General features: G+C 44.8%; 1 protein-coding gene across 3 annotated transcripts in view; it reads right to left on the bottom strand.

Annotated features, from left to right (window-relative positions):
- The window catches only part of ESRRG (estrogen related receptor gamma), a 164755-nt gene that overhangs the window by 100563 nt on the left and 44547 nt on the right, over window positions 1–19645 (bottom strand). For 2 of the 3 annotated variants that reach the window (XM_054713130.1, XM_008149827.3), the window contains exon 3: window positions 12511–12627. The exons of the other annotated variant lie outside the window; for it this stretch is intronic. In XM_054713130.1, the coding sequence (XP_054569105.1) occupies window positions 12511–12627 (117 nt within the window). The remainder of the gene's footprint in view (window positions 1–12510; window positions 12628–19645) is intronic. 3 annotated transcript variants of the gene reach the window in all.

Below are 19645 nucleotides of genomic sequence, written 5' to 3'. Positions count from 1 at the left end.
GCACATTATCGTCCACAAAAGGAGCTGCACTTGGGGAGAAATGAGCAGCGCTCCGGATGGGAAGTGATCCCAGGGAGTGAGTCAAGGTCATTTGTTTCTGGTCCGTGACAGACGTCCTCGCTGTCCCCCCACAGCCCACGGAGGGGTCCCTGTAATTCTGGCAGGTTCTGCTGACCCTGCCTGTCACCTGCAGCTCCCAGGAGCACGGGCCAGGGTCTGGGGCTGGAGTCACACTGAGTCTGAGCGGGGACCTCTGACCCCGGCGAGTCATTGAGAGCAGCGGCGTGAGGACAACCCAGGCCTGCTGTGAACACAGCACTCGGTCATCTTGCGGGGGGGGGGGGGGGGGCGGATTCCAGAAAGATGACATTTGAGACCAAGCACCACCGATCTGGTTTTGATTTCCCAAGGCAGAGTCTGAACACCTGGACAACAGAATAATGACGACGATGCTGATAAGAAGAGCTTACATTTACCGAGAACAGACATTTGTCAGACATTGTGCTAAGTATTTTAAACACACCATCTTCTTTAATCCTCACAGCAAACTCTATAGAATATACATCATTATCCCTATTTATAAAGAAAAGGCAGCTAAAAACATTAAGAAACCTGCTAGTAATTGTCAAAAAAACACAACTCAGTCTGCCTATTAGCAAATTCCACGACCTTAATAATATGCTATGTAGAATAGTGAGTTTATAATACATTCCAAACATATTATCTTTATTTTGCAAATACCCACATTAAGCTCGTGCCTTTGTAAGATATTACACTACCTAATAGACTTTCATAATGTGAGAGGAAACTAACGATTCATAATTGAACCCACCTCCACTTCCCACAGGCCTGAATTTCTTTAAAATATCCAGCCATGAAGAAAGATGAAAGTAAATTAAAAAAATAATAAGAATAACCTCGGCCAGCCTGGCTCAGTGGTCAGGGCACATTGGGTTGCAGGTTCGATCCCCAGTGTGGGGCATGCAGGAGGCAGCAGTTCATCAATGATTCTCCACATCATTGATGTTTCTATCTCTCTCCCCCTCTCTCTTCCTCTCTGAAATAAATTAAAAAATGTACTTAAAATAATAATAATAATAATAATAATAATAATAATGATGATGATGTGCAGGTGCCTTAGCACTTCATGTTACAAGACTCTTTGACAATGATCTCTCTCGCTAGGATGGCGAAGACCCCAGGACTACGCTTAGCGTCTCCAGCCCATTAGCTGTTTTCCGATATGCAAATGACTGGTCTCCCCGGACTGTTTAGCCCAGCTGATTCCAGCACTGTCTCCTTCTGGGCTTCCATTTAAATCAATGCCTTCACCGAGGCTGCTGGTTAGATCCTGCGGCTGCACGCCAAGGAAGAGAAGGTGAGGAAGAGAAGACGCCCCAGCTTTCTGAGCTTGGGAACTCAAGGAGGCCAGCTCCCGAGTGACATCCAAATAGAAGCAGAATTACTCCCTGGAAAAGCTGGGGGTTTTGTTCTTTCTACCTGAACCAAACTCCTGATGGATTCTCCCCGCTGGTACACATAACCAAATGGTTAGAGATTTGTGAGATAAGGGGGTGGGGGAAGGGGAGGGAGGGAAGAGGGAATCGCTAACATTTCTTAGGCATGCGCCCCTTGAATTGAATTCCTGTTCTTTTTACTTTGTCAACATTAGCGAAGCTTTATTTTTTTACACTCTCCCCTCCAGATCCTAATGAATGACTTCTGGAGAGACCTCCAGACTCAAGCGGAATCCTGGAGAAAATGCATCGGTTCGCAGGCCGCGGATCCGGACCTGTTGCCTGTGGAGCATGAAAGGGATGGAGCAAATAGAAAATGAAATCATCAGACAAGGACCGCACGCCTCTCGGGGCAGACGCTCCAGTCTCTCCCGCTGCACAGTCGCCTGTGATGGCCCACAGGGCAGGGAGGGGCGCCGCTGAGAAATCTGAGCAGCTCCCACATCGCCCAAGCCCTTTCTAAGACAAGACAGAAACACCCTACGCAGAAACTTTATGAAATAATATGGGGGTTCCACAGAGAGCAGTGTTTGCAGAAATCAAAACACATCCCTGCTCTGGCCTCGCCCTTTTGCGTGAGGATATCTACAATCAGGAAGGATGCTGGAATCCTAACAGCTCTGGTCCCAAAGGCATCCCTTGAAATGAAGGTCTGTTTGCTCACAAAAGTAATAGACACCAGTGGCTTCCACTGGTAATGTAATGGGAACCACAGTTCACCTCTCCACACTCTGGAAAGATTAACTCCCAAAGAGGAAAATCAAAAGACTTCATTAGGAATGTATGAGTCTAGTTAGTACGGGCTCAGAGTCTGGGAAATTTGGAGTGAACCCTGGCTTTACCGTGTTTTTTTTTTTCTTTTTTAATCCTCACCGGAGGATTTTTTTTTTTTTCCATTGCTTTTCAGAGAGAGAGAGTGGAAGGGAGGAAAAAAGAAAGGGGGAGTGAGAGAGGGAGAGGTGGAAAGAGAGAGAAACATTGATGTGAGAGAGACACATCAATGGGTTGCCTCCCACATGCTCCCCGACCAGGGGTGGAGAGTAAATTGGAAACCCAGGTATGTTCCCTTGACCAAGAATCGAAACTGAGACCCTTTTGGTGCTCGGACCGATGCTCTAACCACTGAGAAACACTGGCCATAGCATGGTTTACCATTTACTTGCTGATCTTAGCAAGTTATTGATATGTTATTTAAAATAGGCCTTAATTTTCTCATTTCTATTCATCAACTTATCAAATATCGAAGGAGAAGGGAGATATAAAACAATGCCAATATAAATCCAGTATAACATGACTGCTGAAATCAAATTCTGTCATGGTCACACACATATATAGAAAAAATATAGAAATAATTTACATATGATGATAGCCCCTGACTTGTTTCTAACATCATTATTTGTGACAAAATTATTCCTGCACTGTAATTTTCATAATGGAACTAAAAGCTAAAAAAGCGAGAAAGAATCGTGCTGTATTTTATTGAGCACCTACTATGAATATGATGATTATGCTAAGTGTCATGGAGGACTGAAATAGAAACAGCCACAGTCCCTGTTCTCACGTTGTCTATGCTCTCCTCTGTGAGGCACTCTAAGTGACTAACCGAATCCTAAAACTTAAAACTAAGACAGCATTTTCTGAGTGTTGGTTGTTTGCCGGGCACTAGGCCAAGACTATGGCATCTATTACTTCCTTTAAACCTCAAGACAACCCTCTGGCTATATCATTAGGATGTCCACTTTACAAAGAAGGTTTAAGAGGTGCAAAGTCACTAGCTTAAGATAACACAGCAACTAATCAAGTTAGGGTTGAACCCTCCTTTTCTGCACTGTCCAACAATCACCAGCTACGTGGGACTATTTAACTGAAATTAAAACTTCAATTCTTCTGTTGTAGTAGCTGCATTTCAAGGGTTCCATCAACAGTCACAGACACCGTCTGATCTGAGAGACCAAGCTTCTTATCATTGCAGTCTACTTTCCTCTTGGAACACAGGAAGTGAAACTGCTCTATTGTCTGAAACAATAGAAATGATGGTAACATCCAGAAAGGGGCGAAATCTGTATGGTTGTAAGTAATGAGGCTTACGATAAACTGCATGAGGGCAGAAAGCTGTCATGTTCACTTTTAATTTCTGACAGTTAATAAAGTCAACTGTATAGAGCCATGCCTCAAAAAATACGCACTGAATGGATGGATAAAGGGTGGATGAGTCAACATTTAGAGATGGGCCTGAGGAACCTGTATAATTTTGATCCATGAGTAGCTACAGAGCAACTACAGGAAGAAAAACCTGACCCCAACTCGAGATGTTATAAGGAACAGGGAGGTCATGGCCAGTCTGGTTCAGTGGAGAGAGCATTAGTCTTCAGATTGAAGGGTCATGGGTTCGATTCCCAGTCAAGGGCATGTACTCAGTTGCAGAATTGCTAACCCTGGTAGAGGCACGGTAGGGGCATGTGAAAGAGGCAACCAATCGATGTGCCTCTCTCATGTTGATGTTTTTTCTCTCTCTCTTTCCCTCTCCTCCCTCCCTCCCACTCTCTAGAAATCAATGGGGAGGGGGAAAAAAGAACAGGATGTATTCCTACAACAATACATAGAAATATTTACACAGGTTAGACCCGGAGGCAAGAATCCACTTTCCTTCCCAATATTTCCAAATTATGCAGGAATTGATAATAACCTAAGACTGGCTAAGGTCAGAGTAATTGCCATTTAATTGGCTTCACATATTCTAAAGATAACGATAATGTGGACACTGAAGAGAATTACAGTCCTGGAGATGAATGTCGGGGAGAGCAGAGAGGTGAGTGCCTGGGAGGGGGCAGGGAGGGGTAATTATGGAGGTGGCAAGCTTGGGAATCACCAAGTGGACACTCGGGTACAGCTGGGAAGAAACTTTGCTTTTAGAAGAAATTTTAGAACACAAAAAGTATTTTAAAAAAGGGGGGAGAGAGGGAATGGGAGGAAGAGGAAGGTGTGTGCCCCATAAAAGTGATGTGTGCGGGAGACGTTTCGTTGGGGGACATTAATTGGACAGTCCAGGGAGAAGCCACTAACTGAGGCTCAGGTGGCTCCCAGGAAGACACGGGAGCTGAGATCTGAGAGGCTGGCCAGGGAAAATGGACTAAACTTCCCAAGAGTTGAACTTGAGCTGGAAATTAGTTCAGATGTAGGCACACACACATACTGAGTTCAACTAGGAGACGTGCATGATCTCATTGTTCTATATTCTACTCCGTAAATTCCCCACATGCCCAATATACCTAAACACTCGAGTAAAATAATCCAGGCATCTTAACGTTAGTATGATTACGAAGCCTCTGTAGAAAAGACGCAATAATTGAAAATGAATAGTTGAGGAAAACAGGGAAGGGATTCTGATCCTGGATTCGCTTAATCCTTGGACAGACAGGTTAAGCAACGGGCCACTGCTAAGAAACCCCCCATTTGGGTTTTTCCCTGGGTCCCCCTTGGCTCACCACAGTCACCTATAAAATAAGAGCTTGTTACAACTGGGGCTTTACAATAGCCCAAATCCCACCACCCCCTGGCAAAGGTCTCTAATGCTTCCGGCTTCCCCAAAACATGTCCACGCTGCGCTCTTTCAATGGTATGGCTCCATGATGTCGGGTAAAAACAAATCTGTGATGTGGAAAATGGGCTGAAAGTCATCATACCCTCCCTCCCTTCCCTCCCTCCCGTTGTACCTGGGCTGTGTCGTCCACCTGGGTACCACGGCTGAGTGGGCGTGGCAGGTCCCTGAGATTTGCTCCAGTGGCCACAGAGCCACACTGGCTCTCACACAGCACAATCTGCCATTCACTGAAGGCCGCTTCTCCAGGAAGCCCAAGGATGGACTCCCCACCAGAGCCAGCAGGCCCGGGGAATTTGGCGAGCACCGGGCACGCCGACTTCTGCCAGCTAATTGGCTTTGGGGAAGCCGCTGACCTACTCTCCACTGAGTGGATTTTGTGGGCCTGGAACCCAGCCTGCCTCCCATCATTGATCAACCTTGGCCGAGCCAGCTGGCTTGTTCCTTTGCAGACAGCTTGCCTCGGGGAAGCTGGTTGGTGGCTCCATAACCTACTAAGCGAGAGAGACACAAAAGTACAGAACGGCCTCTTCAACAATGACCAGCGCTTGATTTCAGCTTTCATTCGAGGGCGACTTAGGAAGAAGCAAAACCATCTAAGACCCCTGATGTAACGTGGAGGGAGCCGTCTTAACAAGAGGGTAACCAACAATTAGGAATGGTGCCCACATGAAATACAATCACGAAGCACTGCATTCAATGAACCTTATTCACATGTCTACCAGGATTCCCTTACACTAAGTGTAAGCACAATATCCACCTCATCAACGCCACATTGACATACGGGTGCATGGGTGAAAAGGAGCAAAAATCTGTTATCTGGAGCCGATGGGGAAAATTCTACATCAGAGTCCTCTGTGGCTGGGGGAGTCCCTCCCCCACCCCATCACTCACCGGGGTGTCTGTCACAGGACTCTCAGTGCATGAGCAAATGTTGAAGCAGGTTTTCCCCATCCTGGGGGCGAAATCCATTGGGGACTTTATAATCCAAAAGGAATAAAAATGTGTAGCGTACTAGATAACTGCCGGCTCCCTATTTCAAGTTCACAAATGGAAATGACACATGGGGACAATGACATAAATGATTAACTTTTAATAGTGTTCCAAGGAGAGCAGGGGAAGGGGCTGAAGGAACAGCTTCTCGTAATTGCCATCTTGCTGTCCTCTCTCGCACAAATGCAGCGAGGGGAGATGTATTCAGTTCCAATAATCCTGGTGCTCTCTCTGGTAAGTCTACATGAGACAATCCACTTCGTTTCTAATGGAAGTGCTGTCTTTGGAGAATATGTGCCTGCACAATTGCTTCAGAGAACCAGATGCACAGAGGGAGCATGGGATGGCCTAAGACCCACATGGATCAGATGCAGATGCAGTGGCGTCTTTAAAATATTAGTGTTTTCATTTTCCCCATTTGTAAAACTGGTAGACTGTAATACCCCAGTGTACCTGATGGCCTGGCCTCAAAATAACTGAGGCACAGAGTCAAAGGCAAAACTTATAAGGAGTATGGTTCTGAAGGCACTTTATTCAAAGTTTTTATTGATTTTAGAGAAAGAGGAATAGAGAGATGGAAGCATCAATGATGAGAGAGAAACATCGATTGGCTGCCAGTAGCAATCTCTCGCTTCCATTCCCTCTATGCAGTGGGGAAATGCCCACTCCAGGGGTCATTGCAAGGCTTAATAAAAAAATAAAAACCCAACTAAAGTGCACACTGCACAGCCTAATGCATATGAAGATATGAAGCTCTCAAAAATAGGTTATTACTTTTACCTGCAAAATCTTTGCTACTTATTTCGAGACATTTCATATCAACAAAGCATGAACAGCTTGGCCGGCCTGGCTCAGCAGTTGAGTGTTAATCTATAAACCAGAAGGTCACGGTTAGATTCCTGGTCAGGGCACATGCCTGGGTTATGGGCTCGATCCCCAGTGTAAGGGGGTGCAGGAGGCAGCTGATCAGTGAATCTCATCATTGATGTTTCCATCTCTCTCTTTCTTTCCCTTCCTCTCTGAAAGCAATAAAAATATATTTTAAAAAACAAAGCGTGAACAACAACAAAAATATCACTGACTGGTATCTACTTGAAATAACTTTTTTGGTGGCACCTTAGACATACTCCCCAGTGGCTCAGTGTCAGGACTGAGCTCACAAAAAGGCGCTCTTTGCTGCTGCTGATCTGATAACTTGGGAGTTTTGTCTAACACTCTGCATTAATGAGGGAGCTTCTTAGGATAATATTACAACAGAGAGTGCAAGAAATACCAGGGAGGTCAACGCGGTTCTATTACCTGTCATCTAACACAGAAATATTTTCCTTGAATACCATTAAAGCTTCCTCCTTCTCTTTGTTCTCCTTTTTGAAGGCGTTGAGAACCCGAATTTCCCTACCGATAATTTCTGTTTTCGACTTGGCAACATAATGATATTAGACTTCAGGGGGAGAAAAAAAAAATTCACCTTGGCAATGTCTTCTTCAGGAATTTGTACAAAAGAGATTTTGTTCGGATGCATTTGCTAAAGCAGGTTCTTTAAGTAAGCAAAAACACAGCTGCTTGCTACTAAATGATTGGAGTTGCTTCACTTTTTTTTTTTACCTACCTGGAAAATGCTACACCCTTTAAATGAACATTTTATTAAAATGGAAGCTATAAACAGAAGGGCAATTAGACAGGGGAGTTGCTCTTTGCTGGCCTGCTGATAAGGGTGAACCCAGAGGCCTGGGAGTCCCCGCTGCCATCTATAAATCAAGACGCAAGCTGTGAAGGCAGCAAAAACAGTTCTGGGATAATTTTTTCTTTATGTCCTGGGGGTTTGAGACAACTGATTGGGGAGATGTCATAGCAGCGACATGAATAAAGCCATGCTATCTCATGCACTAAGGATGCTCCTCCACGTAGGATGTGACGGCCTCCTGATAAACCCAGGTGAACTTGAAAGTAACAATCTAACCGACTGAACATCGGAGCCTGGCCTAGCCCACCTGACACACACTTCCATTAGTCCCTCTGGGCAGAATCACCTAACACACTGGCTACACTGGAGGGTGTCCTGGTTGACCCTCGTGATCACAGGGCTGCCCGGGAGTTAAGCTCAGGGCCGCTGCCCAGCATCATGAGAAAGCACCCTACTGCCCATTGCTCGCCTGGAAAAAGATCAACATTCAAAACCTGAAGCAGGTTTCCTACGCGGTGCATGTCCTTTTGGTACCATCGTACAGTCCAGAAATATTGTGCCAGGACTTGAGTCTAAAACTTGACCCTGACTGTGTCCAGCAACAACAGCTGATGTTGATCTGATTGATCCTTACTTTGGGCCACATTGGGCAGCGAGCACTTAACCTATAGTGTCTTACTAGACACACTTTATTTGCAAACACTATTATTGCTACCATCATTTTACTGATGATGACACTGAAGATTAGAAAGGTTAAGCCCTAGCTGGTTTGGCTCAGTGGATAGAGCATCAGCCCGAGGACTGAAGGGTCCCGGATTTGATTCCGGTCAAGGGCATATTCCTCAGTTGCAGGCTCGATCCCCAGGACCCATGCGGGAGGCAACCAATTGATGTTTCTCCCTCTCACATTGATGTTTCTCTCTGTCTCTCACCCTCCTATCCACTCTCTCTAGAAGTAATCAATGGAAAAATATACTAGGGTGAGGATTACCAAAAAATAACAAAATAAAATAAATTTAACAAAGAAAGGTTAAGGAATCTCCCCCTCCCCCTTATTTTAAGGCAAAGTATAAATGCCCACTTTCCCCCCATGATACAGCTAAATTGGTCCTCCGCACTTTGATACGCAGGCATACCATACTGTGCATAAAGGGGGTGTCTTGCTCTCATTTGCAAGAGTCCAAAAATAAAAATTAGTAATTGAGTTGCCAAGGTGAAACCCATCACAGCAATAAACAACAAAACGCCCTTCATCCTTTGATCAGAGAATTCTCTACCTAAGTAAAATAATTACTGCTTTCATAAACTGTCTCTGTTTGCCACCGACAGAGAGCAAACTGAACGCGTAGGCCCTGCAGTCATCGTTAAGTAACCAAGGAGAAGGATCAGAATAAAAATAAATCTTGGCCAGATTTATGGGTGCACCTTGAGGAGGTCTTGTTTTCCCCCTTCAAATACACAACACCTGCAAAAAATGAAAGGCGAATGTGGAGACCAGATATCTTGTGACAGATGGGCTTTCTCTGACATACAGTATGGGACGATGCCGCAAACACCATGCCGGCCCATCATTCCTGAGGCTTACCAGCAAAGGAGAATTCTTCAGGAAGCGGAATGGTGTAACCACTCAGATTTGAAGAAACTATCATTTTTCAAGTGTACTTCTTGGAATTTTGTTATCTTGCGGTCTTTTGTTGTTTCTCCACACGTCTGCTTCATTGACTTCAACTAATAACAGTTTTTTCATTCAAAAATTCTAACCATAAAATCAAATGTCATTCATTCAGATACTATTCTGGTGCTGGCTCGTGAGAAGGCATATAATATAACTGGAATTGGTCACCCACCGAGCCATCACTTCCCTTTTGCACCCCAGGTCTTTAGCAGAAATGGTGATCAAGCCCTAGCTGGTTTGGCTCAGTGGATAGTTTCGGCCTGAGGACTGAAGGGTCCCAGGTTCGATTCTGGTCAAAGGCACGTACCTCAGTTGCAGGCTCCTCCCCGGCCTGGGCCCTGGCCCCAGGCTCCTGCAGGAGGCAACCAATCCATGTGTTTCTCTCACATGGATATTTCTATCTTTCCCTCTCTCTAAAAATCAATGGAAAAATATCATCTGGTGAGGATTAACAACAACAACAAAAAAAAAGGAAATGGCAATCAATAAATGATTATTATTTTTAAAGAAAGTCTCATTTTTCTGTAAATCGCCCTTCAGAAAAAAGTTCATTTCCCTCAGGCAGGCGTTAGCTAAGATGCATTTGGCTAGTTGACTCAAGAAAATACCTGTTCAAGGAAAGAAGGTCCCCATCAAAGCTGTTGAAACCTGATTTCATTTCAGATTTGAGGACTAATGTTGTTGTTTTTTGTTTAAATAGATTGTGTCTGTCAAATTCCAGACCTGCTGAGCCACCAGCCTGCGTGGACCGCCGTGGTCAACACGGGGGTTGTAGCAGCAAATTTTATTAGGGGCTGGTAATTGAATTGAACAGGTTTACATTTGAATAGATTTACTACATCCTGATCCCTGACACACTGCCTGGGACTCAACTCCCTCTCCATCCATAAAGACACACTTAAGACGGGCTCATTCTCTCCAGGCGGAGAAGGCCGGTCTGGAGCCAAGGCGATGGCCACATGGAATTGTGCATTTATATGCTGGAGGGAATGCCGCTTGTCACTGCATTTTTTTTTCAAGTGCAAAAATAAAAGAGTGTTCCATATTTGCTCATAACCATTCCATCCTTTCTCTTTGGGGGAAGGGCCTAAGAGAACTGGTATTTGCCCATCAAAGTAGGCATAAGGGGGTAGAGGAAAATGAATTATTACATGAGTATATCAGCCACAGCAGCAATTTCCTTGAAAATAGACCCTCTACAGGCTCGATCAGAGCATGTGAAGAGGCGTGGATATTAGGTAAGCACCGCACCCATCGCCTTTCACCAACAACATTTAATTAGACGCAGTTCACAGCTCTTGAGTCACTCTAAACACCTTTCAAGATGGCTCCTTTTTAAAAAACCACAAGAGGGTAAAAGTATTCAGGGGAAAATATTGTTTTCTATTTCCTTCTTAAACCTGGAAGGACACATAGTCATGTAAATTACAGCAGTAAGATCAAACTGATGAGAACATTTCTATCCATCTGGAAATGGAGGCATATCCCAGCACTCTCCAGATTTTGAAAATAAAATCAGTATCTAGGACACATCAACTCAAAAGTTGTTGATTCATGTATTACTTTCATAACACTTTTAAAAGTTGACTTGCTCTTTGAAAATAATGACTTCTCAGCTCCCGACTCTTCATTAAGTCTTTTTTTGTTCCTATCAAGGAAGGAGTTCGTTCTCAGTGGACAAGCCGCAGGGAAGCAGAGCGTGATTTCCACACCCCCACATATGACCCGATCCACTCATCGTCCTATCACACTGCTCATGGTAAACATCTTGGAATAAGAACAAATCAGGAAAAGTGAGGCTGAGTGAAGCTCTGGTTCGTTCTTGGGGAACATGCTTGGATCTTTAAATGCAGAGGTTAAAAAGCCAGTGATCGCCATTAACGGCACAACAGACAAACTCACAGAGCCAACCCTAAGGAGGCAGAGTCTATGACTTTGCAGAAGCTATACATTTAAATATTTACTTTACCTCATTTTCTCTCAAATGTCAATGACCACACTTTCACTGTGTTCCTTATAAAGTTATCATATTTAGTTTAAATTCTGGCAAATTTTCTGAAGAAAAGGAGACAGTGTAACTCAAAGGCAGCATGTAACATGCACATTTATAAAGGCACCCATATGCACAAAGATACATTAAAAAAAAACACCCACACACAGCTAAATCTAGGGTTTTCAAATTAAAAAAAAAAAAAAAAACACAAATTTTCTCTGAGCTAGAATGTTAGTTTCACAGACATGCTGAGATACACAAATATTTCAGGACCTTCGATATGGGTGAGAGTTGAGAGAATTCTAGAATCTGACCATTTGCTTCCAGTTCCTGGCTGTGTGAGCTTAGTCAGTGTGTTCAGCACAGAGTACACATGCACGGTTATTATCTTGTGTATGTTGCTATTATCCCCAACTGAGAGCAACACTGTTAATGTCATGACTGCAAGTTCTTTATAATGGAAAATCAATCCAAAAGATAAGACTAGAAGACAATAAACTGTGCTTTAAATCTAAGATTAATTAAGCAAGAAGAACATGGAAGCTACATGAAATGATGGATATGTTAATTAGCTACATGGTAGCAATTATTTTACAAAATACATGTATATCCAAACAGCAACTTAGGCACATTAAATATATACTCTGTCAATTCTAGCTCAATAAAAATGGGGAAAATCTCTGTGAACCTGATAAAGAGAAGAAATGCAGAAAGATAATAAAGAGTCGCCTCCTGGTTGCTCTCCATCTTCCGCCCTCTGGAAATTATAAGGATGAAGAAAACCAGAATTGCCCAAACCTACCTGGTGGGTTGAGCCAAACCACAGGTACATCCTACCTTGCCCCTTCCTGTCGATGTCAGCAGCTAGCCACGAGGTATCAGAGAGGTCAGATAAAGAAGAGGCATTCCGCCCTCAGATTCGGCGCACTTACTGTGACCCCATCTTTTCCTGGTTTCTCTCGCACTGTGACAATTCCTTGTGTCCTCCCCCCGCACCCCCCACCTCCCATTCCCAGCCTGAAGCGCAGGGCTACCGCCCAGGGGCCTTACCTTCCTTCAGCATGCCCACTTTCAAACACTTCATGAAGCGGCAAGCTTGGCAGGATTTACGCCGGCGCTTCGTGATTTCGCATTCGTTCGTAGCAGGACAGCTGTATTCTATGTTACCTGAAACACAGGGTCAGGAGGAAACAAGCCGTCAGATGGGCAAGACCCAGGAAATGTGAGCATCTCAAAGGCAGTGGATGACTCCTGTCCCCTCCCCGCAGAATTAAATAAATAACAGGCACGAGGCTGTGACAAGTGTCATGAGGCTGGATGCTCTGGGGCAACCACTGAAGACACATTGAACACTGAGAAGATATCTGGTGAAGCTCTTCAAAAACTCCTGTTCAGAATGAGCCTTTCACTTGATGCTGAGCTCACACGGGCCAAGACCCAGTCTTCCGGGATCTCAGGATCCAAAGACATTTTGAAGCAGATTATTTCTATAAAACCTCAAGCATCACAACTATCTTCTTGTATCCTCAAGCCTGGTTCTCTTTCTTTATTAAAAAACTAGAGGCCCGGTGCACAAAATTCGTGCATGGGGAGGGGTGTCTCTCAGCCCAGCCTGCACCCTCTCCAATCTGGGACCTCTTGAGGGATGTCTGACTGCACGTTTAGGCCCGATCCCACTGGGCCTAAACGGGCAGTTGGACATCCCTCTCACAATCCAGGACTGCTGGCTCCCAACCATTTGCCTGCCTCTGCCTGATTGTCCCTAACCGCTTCTGCCTGCCAGCCTGATCACCCCCTAACCACTCCCCTGCCAGCTTGATCAATGCCTAATTGCTCCCCGGCTGGCTCGATTGTCTCTAACTGCCCTCTCCTGCTGGCCTGGTCACCCCTAACTGCCCTCCCCTGCCATTCTGGTCATCCCTAACTATCCTCCCCAGCAGGCCTGGTTGCCCCCAACTTCCCTCTCCTGCTGGCCTGGTCCCCCCAAACTGCCCTCCCCTGCAGGCCTGGTCCCCCAAACTGACCTCCCCTGCTAGCCTGGTCTCCCCAACTGCCCTCCTCTGCCGTCCTGGTCACCCCCATCTGCCCTACTCTGCTGGCCTGGTCATCCCTAACTGCCCACAACTGCCCTCCCCTGCTGGCTATCTTGTGGTGGCCATCTTGTGTCCACATGGGGGCAGCCATCTTGTGTCTTAGAGTGATGGTCAATTTGCATATTACTCTTTTATTAGATAGGATTTTAATGCTTCCAAATAAACTGATGAACAAAAACAGATCAGAGACAGAAAAGCATCGATCAGACCATCAAACCTCAGAGGGAAGGTAGGGGAGGATCGGGGTAAGGGAGAGATCAACAAAGAACTTGTATGCATACATGTAAGCTTAACCAATGGACACAGACACCAGGGGCGGGGGGGGTGAGGGCATGAGTGGGAGGGTGGGGGGGGCAATGGAAGGTAAGGTAATACCTTAATCAATAAAAGAAAAAAATTTAATGCTGACATCATTGCAGTTGTTGCCTTTTCCCCACCCTTTGCCCACCTCCATCCACCCATCCCTTTCTCCACCTTCCTAGGCCTTCACCAAACTATGGGTGTCCCTGGGGCATGCTTCCATGGTCTTTAGCTGAGCCTGGGTTTCTTTGTGTGACTAATGTTGGGATGCATCAGGCATATTGTCTTTTTTAAAAATATGTTTTTATTGATTTTTAGATAGAGTGGAAGGGAGAGGGAGAGAGATAGAAACATCAATGAGAAACATCATTGATTGGCTGCCTCGTGTACACTCCCTACTGGGGATGGAGCCTCAACCCAGGTATGTGTCCAGAGCGGGAATGGAATTGGCAACCTCTTACTTCCTAGGCTGACATGCAACCACTGAACCACATTGGCCAGGCAGCCATATTGCCTTTTTGACAAACTTCATTATGGACAATAATTGGCGGGCTCATTTGGGACTTTGCGGGAAGTTCCTACAGGGCGGCCATGCCTGAAGTTCCCTGATTCTTGCTGTAACCTGAACCACAGTCTCACAAAACAACTCAATGCTTGGTAAATACTTCGCTATTGATAAACAGTGATCCTCATCTTCATCATCACCATCCTCATCACCCTTGTTACACCACTTGCAGAAGGAGATACAAACCCCCAGCCCCATGAAAGTGTTATGGGTAAGAATAAACTGAGGTGAAACTGTTTTTATCATCCGAGTTTACATTTAGTGGTAGTACTGACACATTTGAAATGGTATGTAGCCAGGAGAAGATCCAAACTGCATCTGGAATTGACGTGTGGGAGGCGCCCTGGGCCTGCCTCCAGCTTTGCGAAGAAGCTGCCTTTAGAATAAAGCCTCTCTCCCCATCAGCTCCATCCCACAGCCCTGGAAGATCTCCCACTCCTTCCTAACCCTTTCCCCTGGTGATTAAGTGCATTAGTATCTTAATGAAAATGCATCCTGTTTATTGCCCTCTTGGGAAGGGGGAGGTCATCACACCAAATGCATAAATTGTCATCAGAGACGGTCTGAGCATAATTGCAATTTTGCTGCTCCGTGTCTGCTGTGCCCAGGGTCTGTCCGAGTCCCCAGAAAGTAGGCACAGAGACTAGTAATTAGCATAGAGGCTGCCTGGGACCTCGGCATTGATGAAATATTTCAGAGTTAATCACACTTTGTCAACACTGATTTATATTGACTACCTTTCTCCAGACTGATGCCTCCTCAGTAAATATCACATTAGTGGATTGCAAGGTGGTACAGACGCAAATCCTCAGCTACCGCTAATTCCTCAGGAAGGAAGACCTCGCCACTTAGAACCACTGAAAATTGGCTCAGTACGCATGACTTAAAAAAGGGGGGGTTGTGTATTATAGCTTGAGATAAGCCCATCCAAATAGTTTGGCTAAATTAGGGTCCAATACAGGGTATTTATAATAATAAATGCAACTACTTTTTAACAGAAGAGGTTAAATAGTAAGAGTAATACTAATTGTGTCCACAGAAACACACCCATCACCTTCTTTGAAGACATTACTGATGCTATAGTCACAGAAAACCAAGTCAAAGCAACCAGACTGTCTGGGTCATGTCTGAAAACAAAGGGACTGAGAATATGAACTGTAGATAAACCATTTTTCAGTGCAGAGTTTCTTTAACCATCACCGAAAATTTATTTGACATCAAGAGAGTGTTGCTAGTAATTTCTGAGGAGTTACTACCAGAACCTTCCATCTACATGGCCCTCCCTATCCTTATTTGAAAAGAAACCCAGAGCCAGTGTGGCTTGGTTGGTTGAGCGTCGACTCATATACCAGGAGGTTGCTGGTTTGATTCCCGGTCAGGGCACATGCCCAGGCTATGTATGGGCTCAATCCCCAGTGAGGAGTGGGCAAAAGGCAGCCAGCAGCCGATCAATGATTCTCTCTCATCACTGATGTTTCTATCTCTCTCCCTCTCCCTTCCTCTCTGAAATCAATAAAAACGTTTAATAAATAAAATAAATAAAAAGAAACCCAGGTCCCTGCTTCCTTAGGAAGACAATGACTAGTGAGAGAGAAAATTAAAATAAAAAAAATAGTTTTCCAAGCAGCATTTCTTCACTTTCCTACGTCTGGAAAGTCAGGGCGAAGGCAAACTTGGCTCATGGTCCAGTATGCAGGTGTGAGCACTAGGCCCACACTCTCAACCCAGTGCTGGCAACTTCTCCTGAGATGATCCAACATCCGCTTCCCACCCCAACTCTCCAAAGAATCACCTTTCCTTTCAAACTAGTTCCTCTTCCGCTTTGAAAAGTATACCCTCATCCTTCACAATAGCAGACTTCTGACCGGAACCTAAATCGGGCCTGCGTGAGCTCACACCTGGACTATGGCAGCTATCTGCAAGCTGGGCATGTTGCCTCCATCCAGTCCCCATCTAATCCAGGCCGCATGCCTCCATCCTATGCCTCTTCCGATGACTGCTTTGATCAGTCACCACCCTACTTTTTTTTTCAAAGTCCACAGATTCCTAGGGTCTCCGAGATTAAATATACAATGTTAGACTCGCTAACGAAGCCCCCCCACCATGGGATGCTCATGGGCTTTCCCAGGAATATGACCATGATCACCTCACATGAACTTTGTGATGCAGCCACTGAGATTGATTCTTCTTGGCTGCATCCTTCAGGCTTCCCTCTGAGAATGATCTATCTGTGCCCCTCTTTTCTTAAAATTACTTCCAAGTCTCAATGTTCAACTCAAATCCCAGCCAAATCATTCATGAAAGTGGCTCAGCCCAGCCTAGCAGAAAATGATTTCTTGGTTCTCATATCTCCTTAGGTACCTGCGTCATAGCAAGGCATGCCATATCTTGTTACACCTTTTCCCATGCATATTACCCATTTGAGGGTAAGGTCCTGGAGGCAAAGACCTTTTCTTGGGCAGCAAAGAAATCCTATATAATAAAAGCGTAGTATGCAAATTGTCCCCTTGACCAGGAGGTCCTTCTGGAGTTCAACCAGGGGGCGGGGCCGGCCGGGGGAAGGGAGGGAGGTCCAGGTCGGCAGCCTGCAGCCACTAAGGACCCTACCAGTGCACAAATTTCTTGCACTGGGTCTCCAGTCTTCCATGGAAAGCTAGTACATAAGCAAAGTAATACTCTCAGAACAACTTAATATTTTCATGAAATCTCAAGGTCATTTTGATGAACAGCAATTACTGTGTTGTAATACAGTCATGTCCACAAGGTCAAGTGAGTGGGCTATCCTATTAGGAAGCAATTTTAAGGACACTAGGAAAAACCATCCTCCAAATCAGAAAAAGTAGCAAAGAACTGAGTTAATTATCAAAAACTTGAAAAGTAGCTTTGGCAAAGATGGAAATGCAGAGCAAAACAGGGAGATATTATCAAGAAATGAAAAACAATAGAATATAACTTCTGGGGAGGAAAAGGTAAAAAGGAAAGAATGTAAGAGGCTTTAAAGGAAATAAAAATGCATCTCAATAAGAATAGAATAAAAATAAAATGAAAATATAGAATATAGAGAGAATCAGTTATTTAATTTCTATCTAATTATAATATTTTTAAGGTACTGTCAGAATTGTAGCCACATTGGAGACTATAATTAGGAGTGATTCAACAATAGTAGCTTAATCTATGCATAACTGTGTAAAGAATTTAAAATTTCTTCAAACAACAGAATAGCCACAAGAGTGTTCGGTGGTTGAGCTTCAACCTATGAACCTGGAGGTCACACTTTGATTTCTGGTCACATATCTCAGGTTGTGGGCTCAATCCCGAGTGTGGGGCACGCAGCGGGCAGAGGACCAATGATTCTCTCTCATCATTAATGTTTCTATCTCTCTATCCTTCTCCCTTCCTCTCTGAAATAAATAAAAATATATTAAGAAAAAACAGAATTTCACTGTGAATATAGTTTTCCAAAACATATAGTTTTCCAAAACAAAAAACATATAGTTTCAGCTTAAATGCATAGATATTGTTTACGATGAGACCAGGTATCCTTCAGCCCTGTGTCCTGTTTCAATAAATGTCTTCACATACATGGATGATAACCTTGATTTCACTAAGTAACACCTTGGTTTACATCTCGAGAAAAACAAAGCAGCGTCATGCTAAGGAACTTACTTGCTGGAGGAAAACCTCTCTCATGTCCGAGCCCTCCCATTGAGTTGCTCGGTTCCTTGTTGTTGGCTATGATCACCACCCAACCAAGTCTTTGATGCATCTGAGAGTCTACAGAGCTGCTGCCCTTGAAAACCCTTCCCTGGTGCTTTTACTACTCAATAAAGAAAGCATTTATCCAAAAAAAAAAAAAAAAAGTGCTGTCCCACGCCCCTGGGTAACCATGTCCCATCTACAGTATTTTGGTAATGGCTCAAAGACACGGCTCCCGGAAGAGCCACAATCTCCACAGGGCACTTGTTTTCTTCGGTTCATGAAAGGGAAAACGAGACGACAATATTTTCAAGGGCAACTGTGGGCGCCTGCAATGCTAACCCTGGACAGACACTCAGGATGAGGCAGAAGTCACTGTTCACTGCCCGGGCTTCTCATTTCACCACGGAGATGTCTTACGTTATTGCTTGCTCTGATGTCGGACGTATTGGTCCAATGGCACCAGGGACCCAACTGGGCAGCTCCTGATGACAGGAGGGGGATTTTCCCAGTTTTGTTAGGAGCTGGGGGAGTGAGCTGTGCTGAGAGGAAGCCATTCAACCTGGAAGCTGTAGGGGTTTTTTGTTCGTTTTTAATCCTCACTGGAGGATATTTTTCCACTGATTTTAGAAAGAGTAGAAGAGAGAGGGAAAGACAAAGAGAAACATCAATGTGAGAGAAACACATAGATTGGTTACCTCCTGCATGTGCCCTGTCCAGGGTTCGGGCCGGAAAGGAGCTTGCAACCAATGTACCTGCCCTTGACCACAATCGAACCTGGGGCTCTTCAGTCCCCAGGCCAACGCTCTATCCACTGAGCCAGACTGGCCAGGCCTGGAAGCTGTGGGCTTTAAAGCCAGTTGACAAGAATGATGGAGCCAGGTATAACATATCTCCTGGCGACGTCTCAGAAAGTCCTGGGCCCTGATTCCTTATTTCAGACTCTTTTGTACAATTAGTGTGCTGCAGCATAATTTTCTCACTTACTGCCTAACAGAATCTCGAAGCTAGCTGGCGGGGGGAATAACAGGGTGGATGCAAAACCCCAGCCCGGAGTGCCGGTGAGTAATTTGTGACTTCCTTTCAGTCACTTAATGGACTTTTACAGTTTGGCAGGGAAAGGGCGGAGGGATGTAAATTAGCCTGGCATCTCAAAATAAAAGTATATGTCAAGTCTGGTCTCCCGACTCCCATGGCTCACACCTAAGGCCTGCTGTGGTTCCTGGGAGGTACCCCTGGTTCCCAGGTGCAGACATCACAATTATAACGCCCATTTGAAAGCAGCCCTGTATCTCCCCCAATTGTTTTAATTTTATTAACAGAACCAAGGGGGTGGCGATGACCCGCAGGGCATTCCAAGTGGGGATTATCCAATTGTTTTCCAACAGTAAGTGATTTAAAAATAATGGGATTTGCCTGAGTACACAATTACCGAGCATTGCAATAATCGGTCGTACTTTTGTTTTAAACGCCCGAATCCAAAAAAAGGACAAACGCCCTCTGTCTATGGGAGTGAAGGCTTTTCCACACA

This window comes from Eptesicus fuscus, chromosome 24 (genome assembly GCF_027574615.1).
Source record: "Eptesicus fuscus isolate TK198812 chromosome 24, DD_ASM_mEF_20220401, whole genome shotgun sequence".
Classification (NCBI taxonomy): Eukaryota; Metazoa; Chordata; class Mammalia; order Chiroptera; family Vespertilionidae; genus Eptesicus; species Eptesicus fuscus.
Note: the sequence above shows the minus strand (reverse complement) of the source record. Positions and strands in the feature narration are given on the sequence as shown.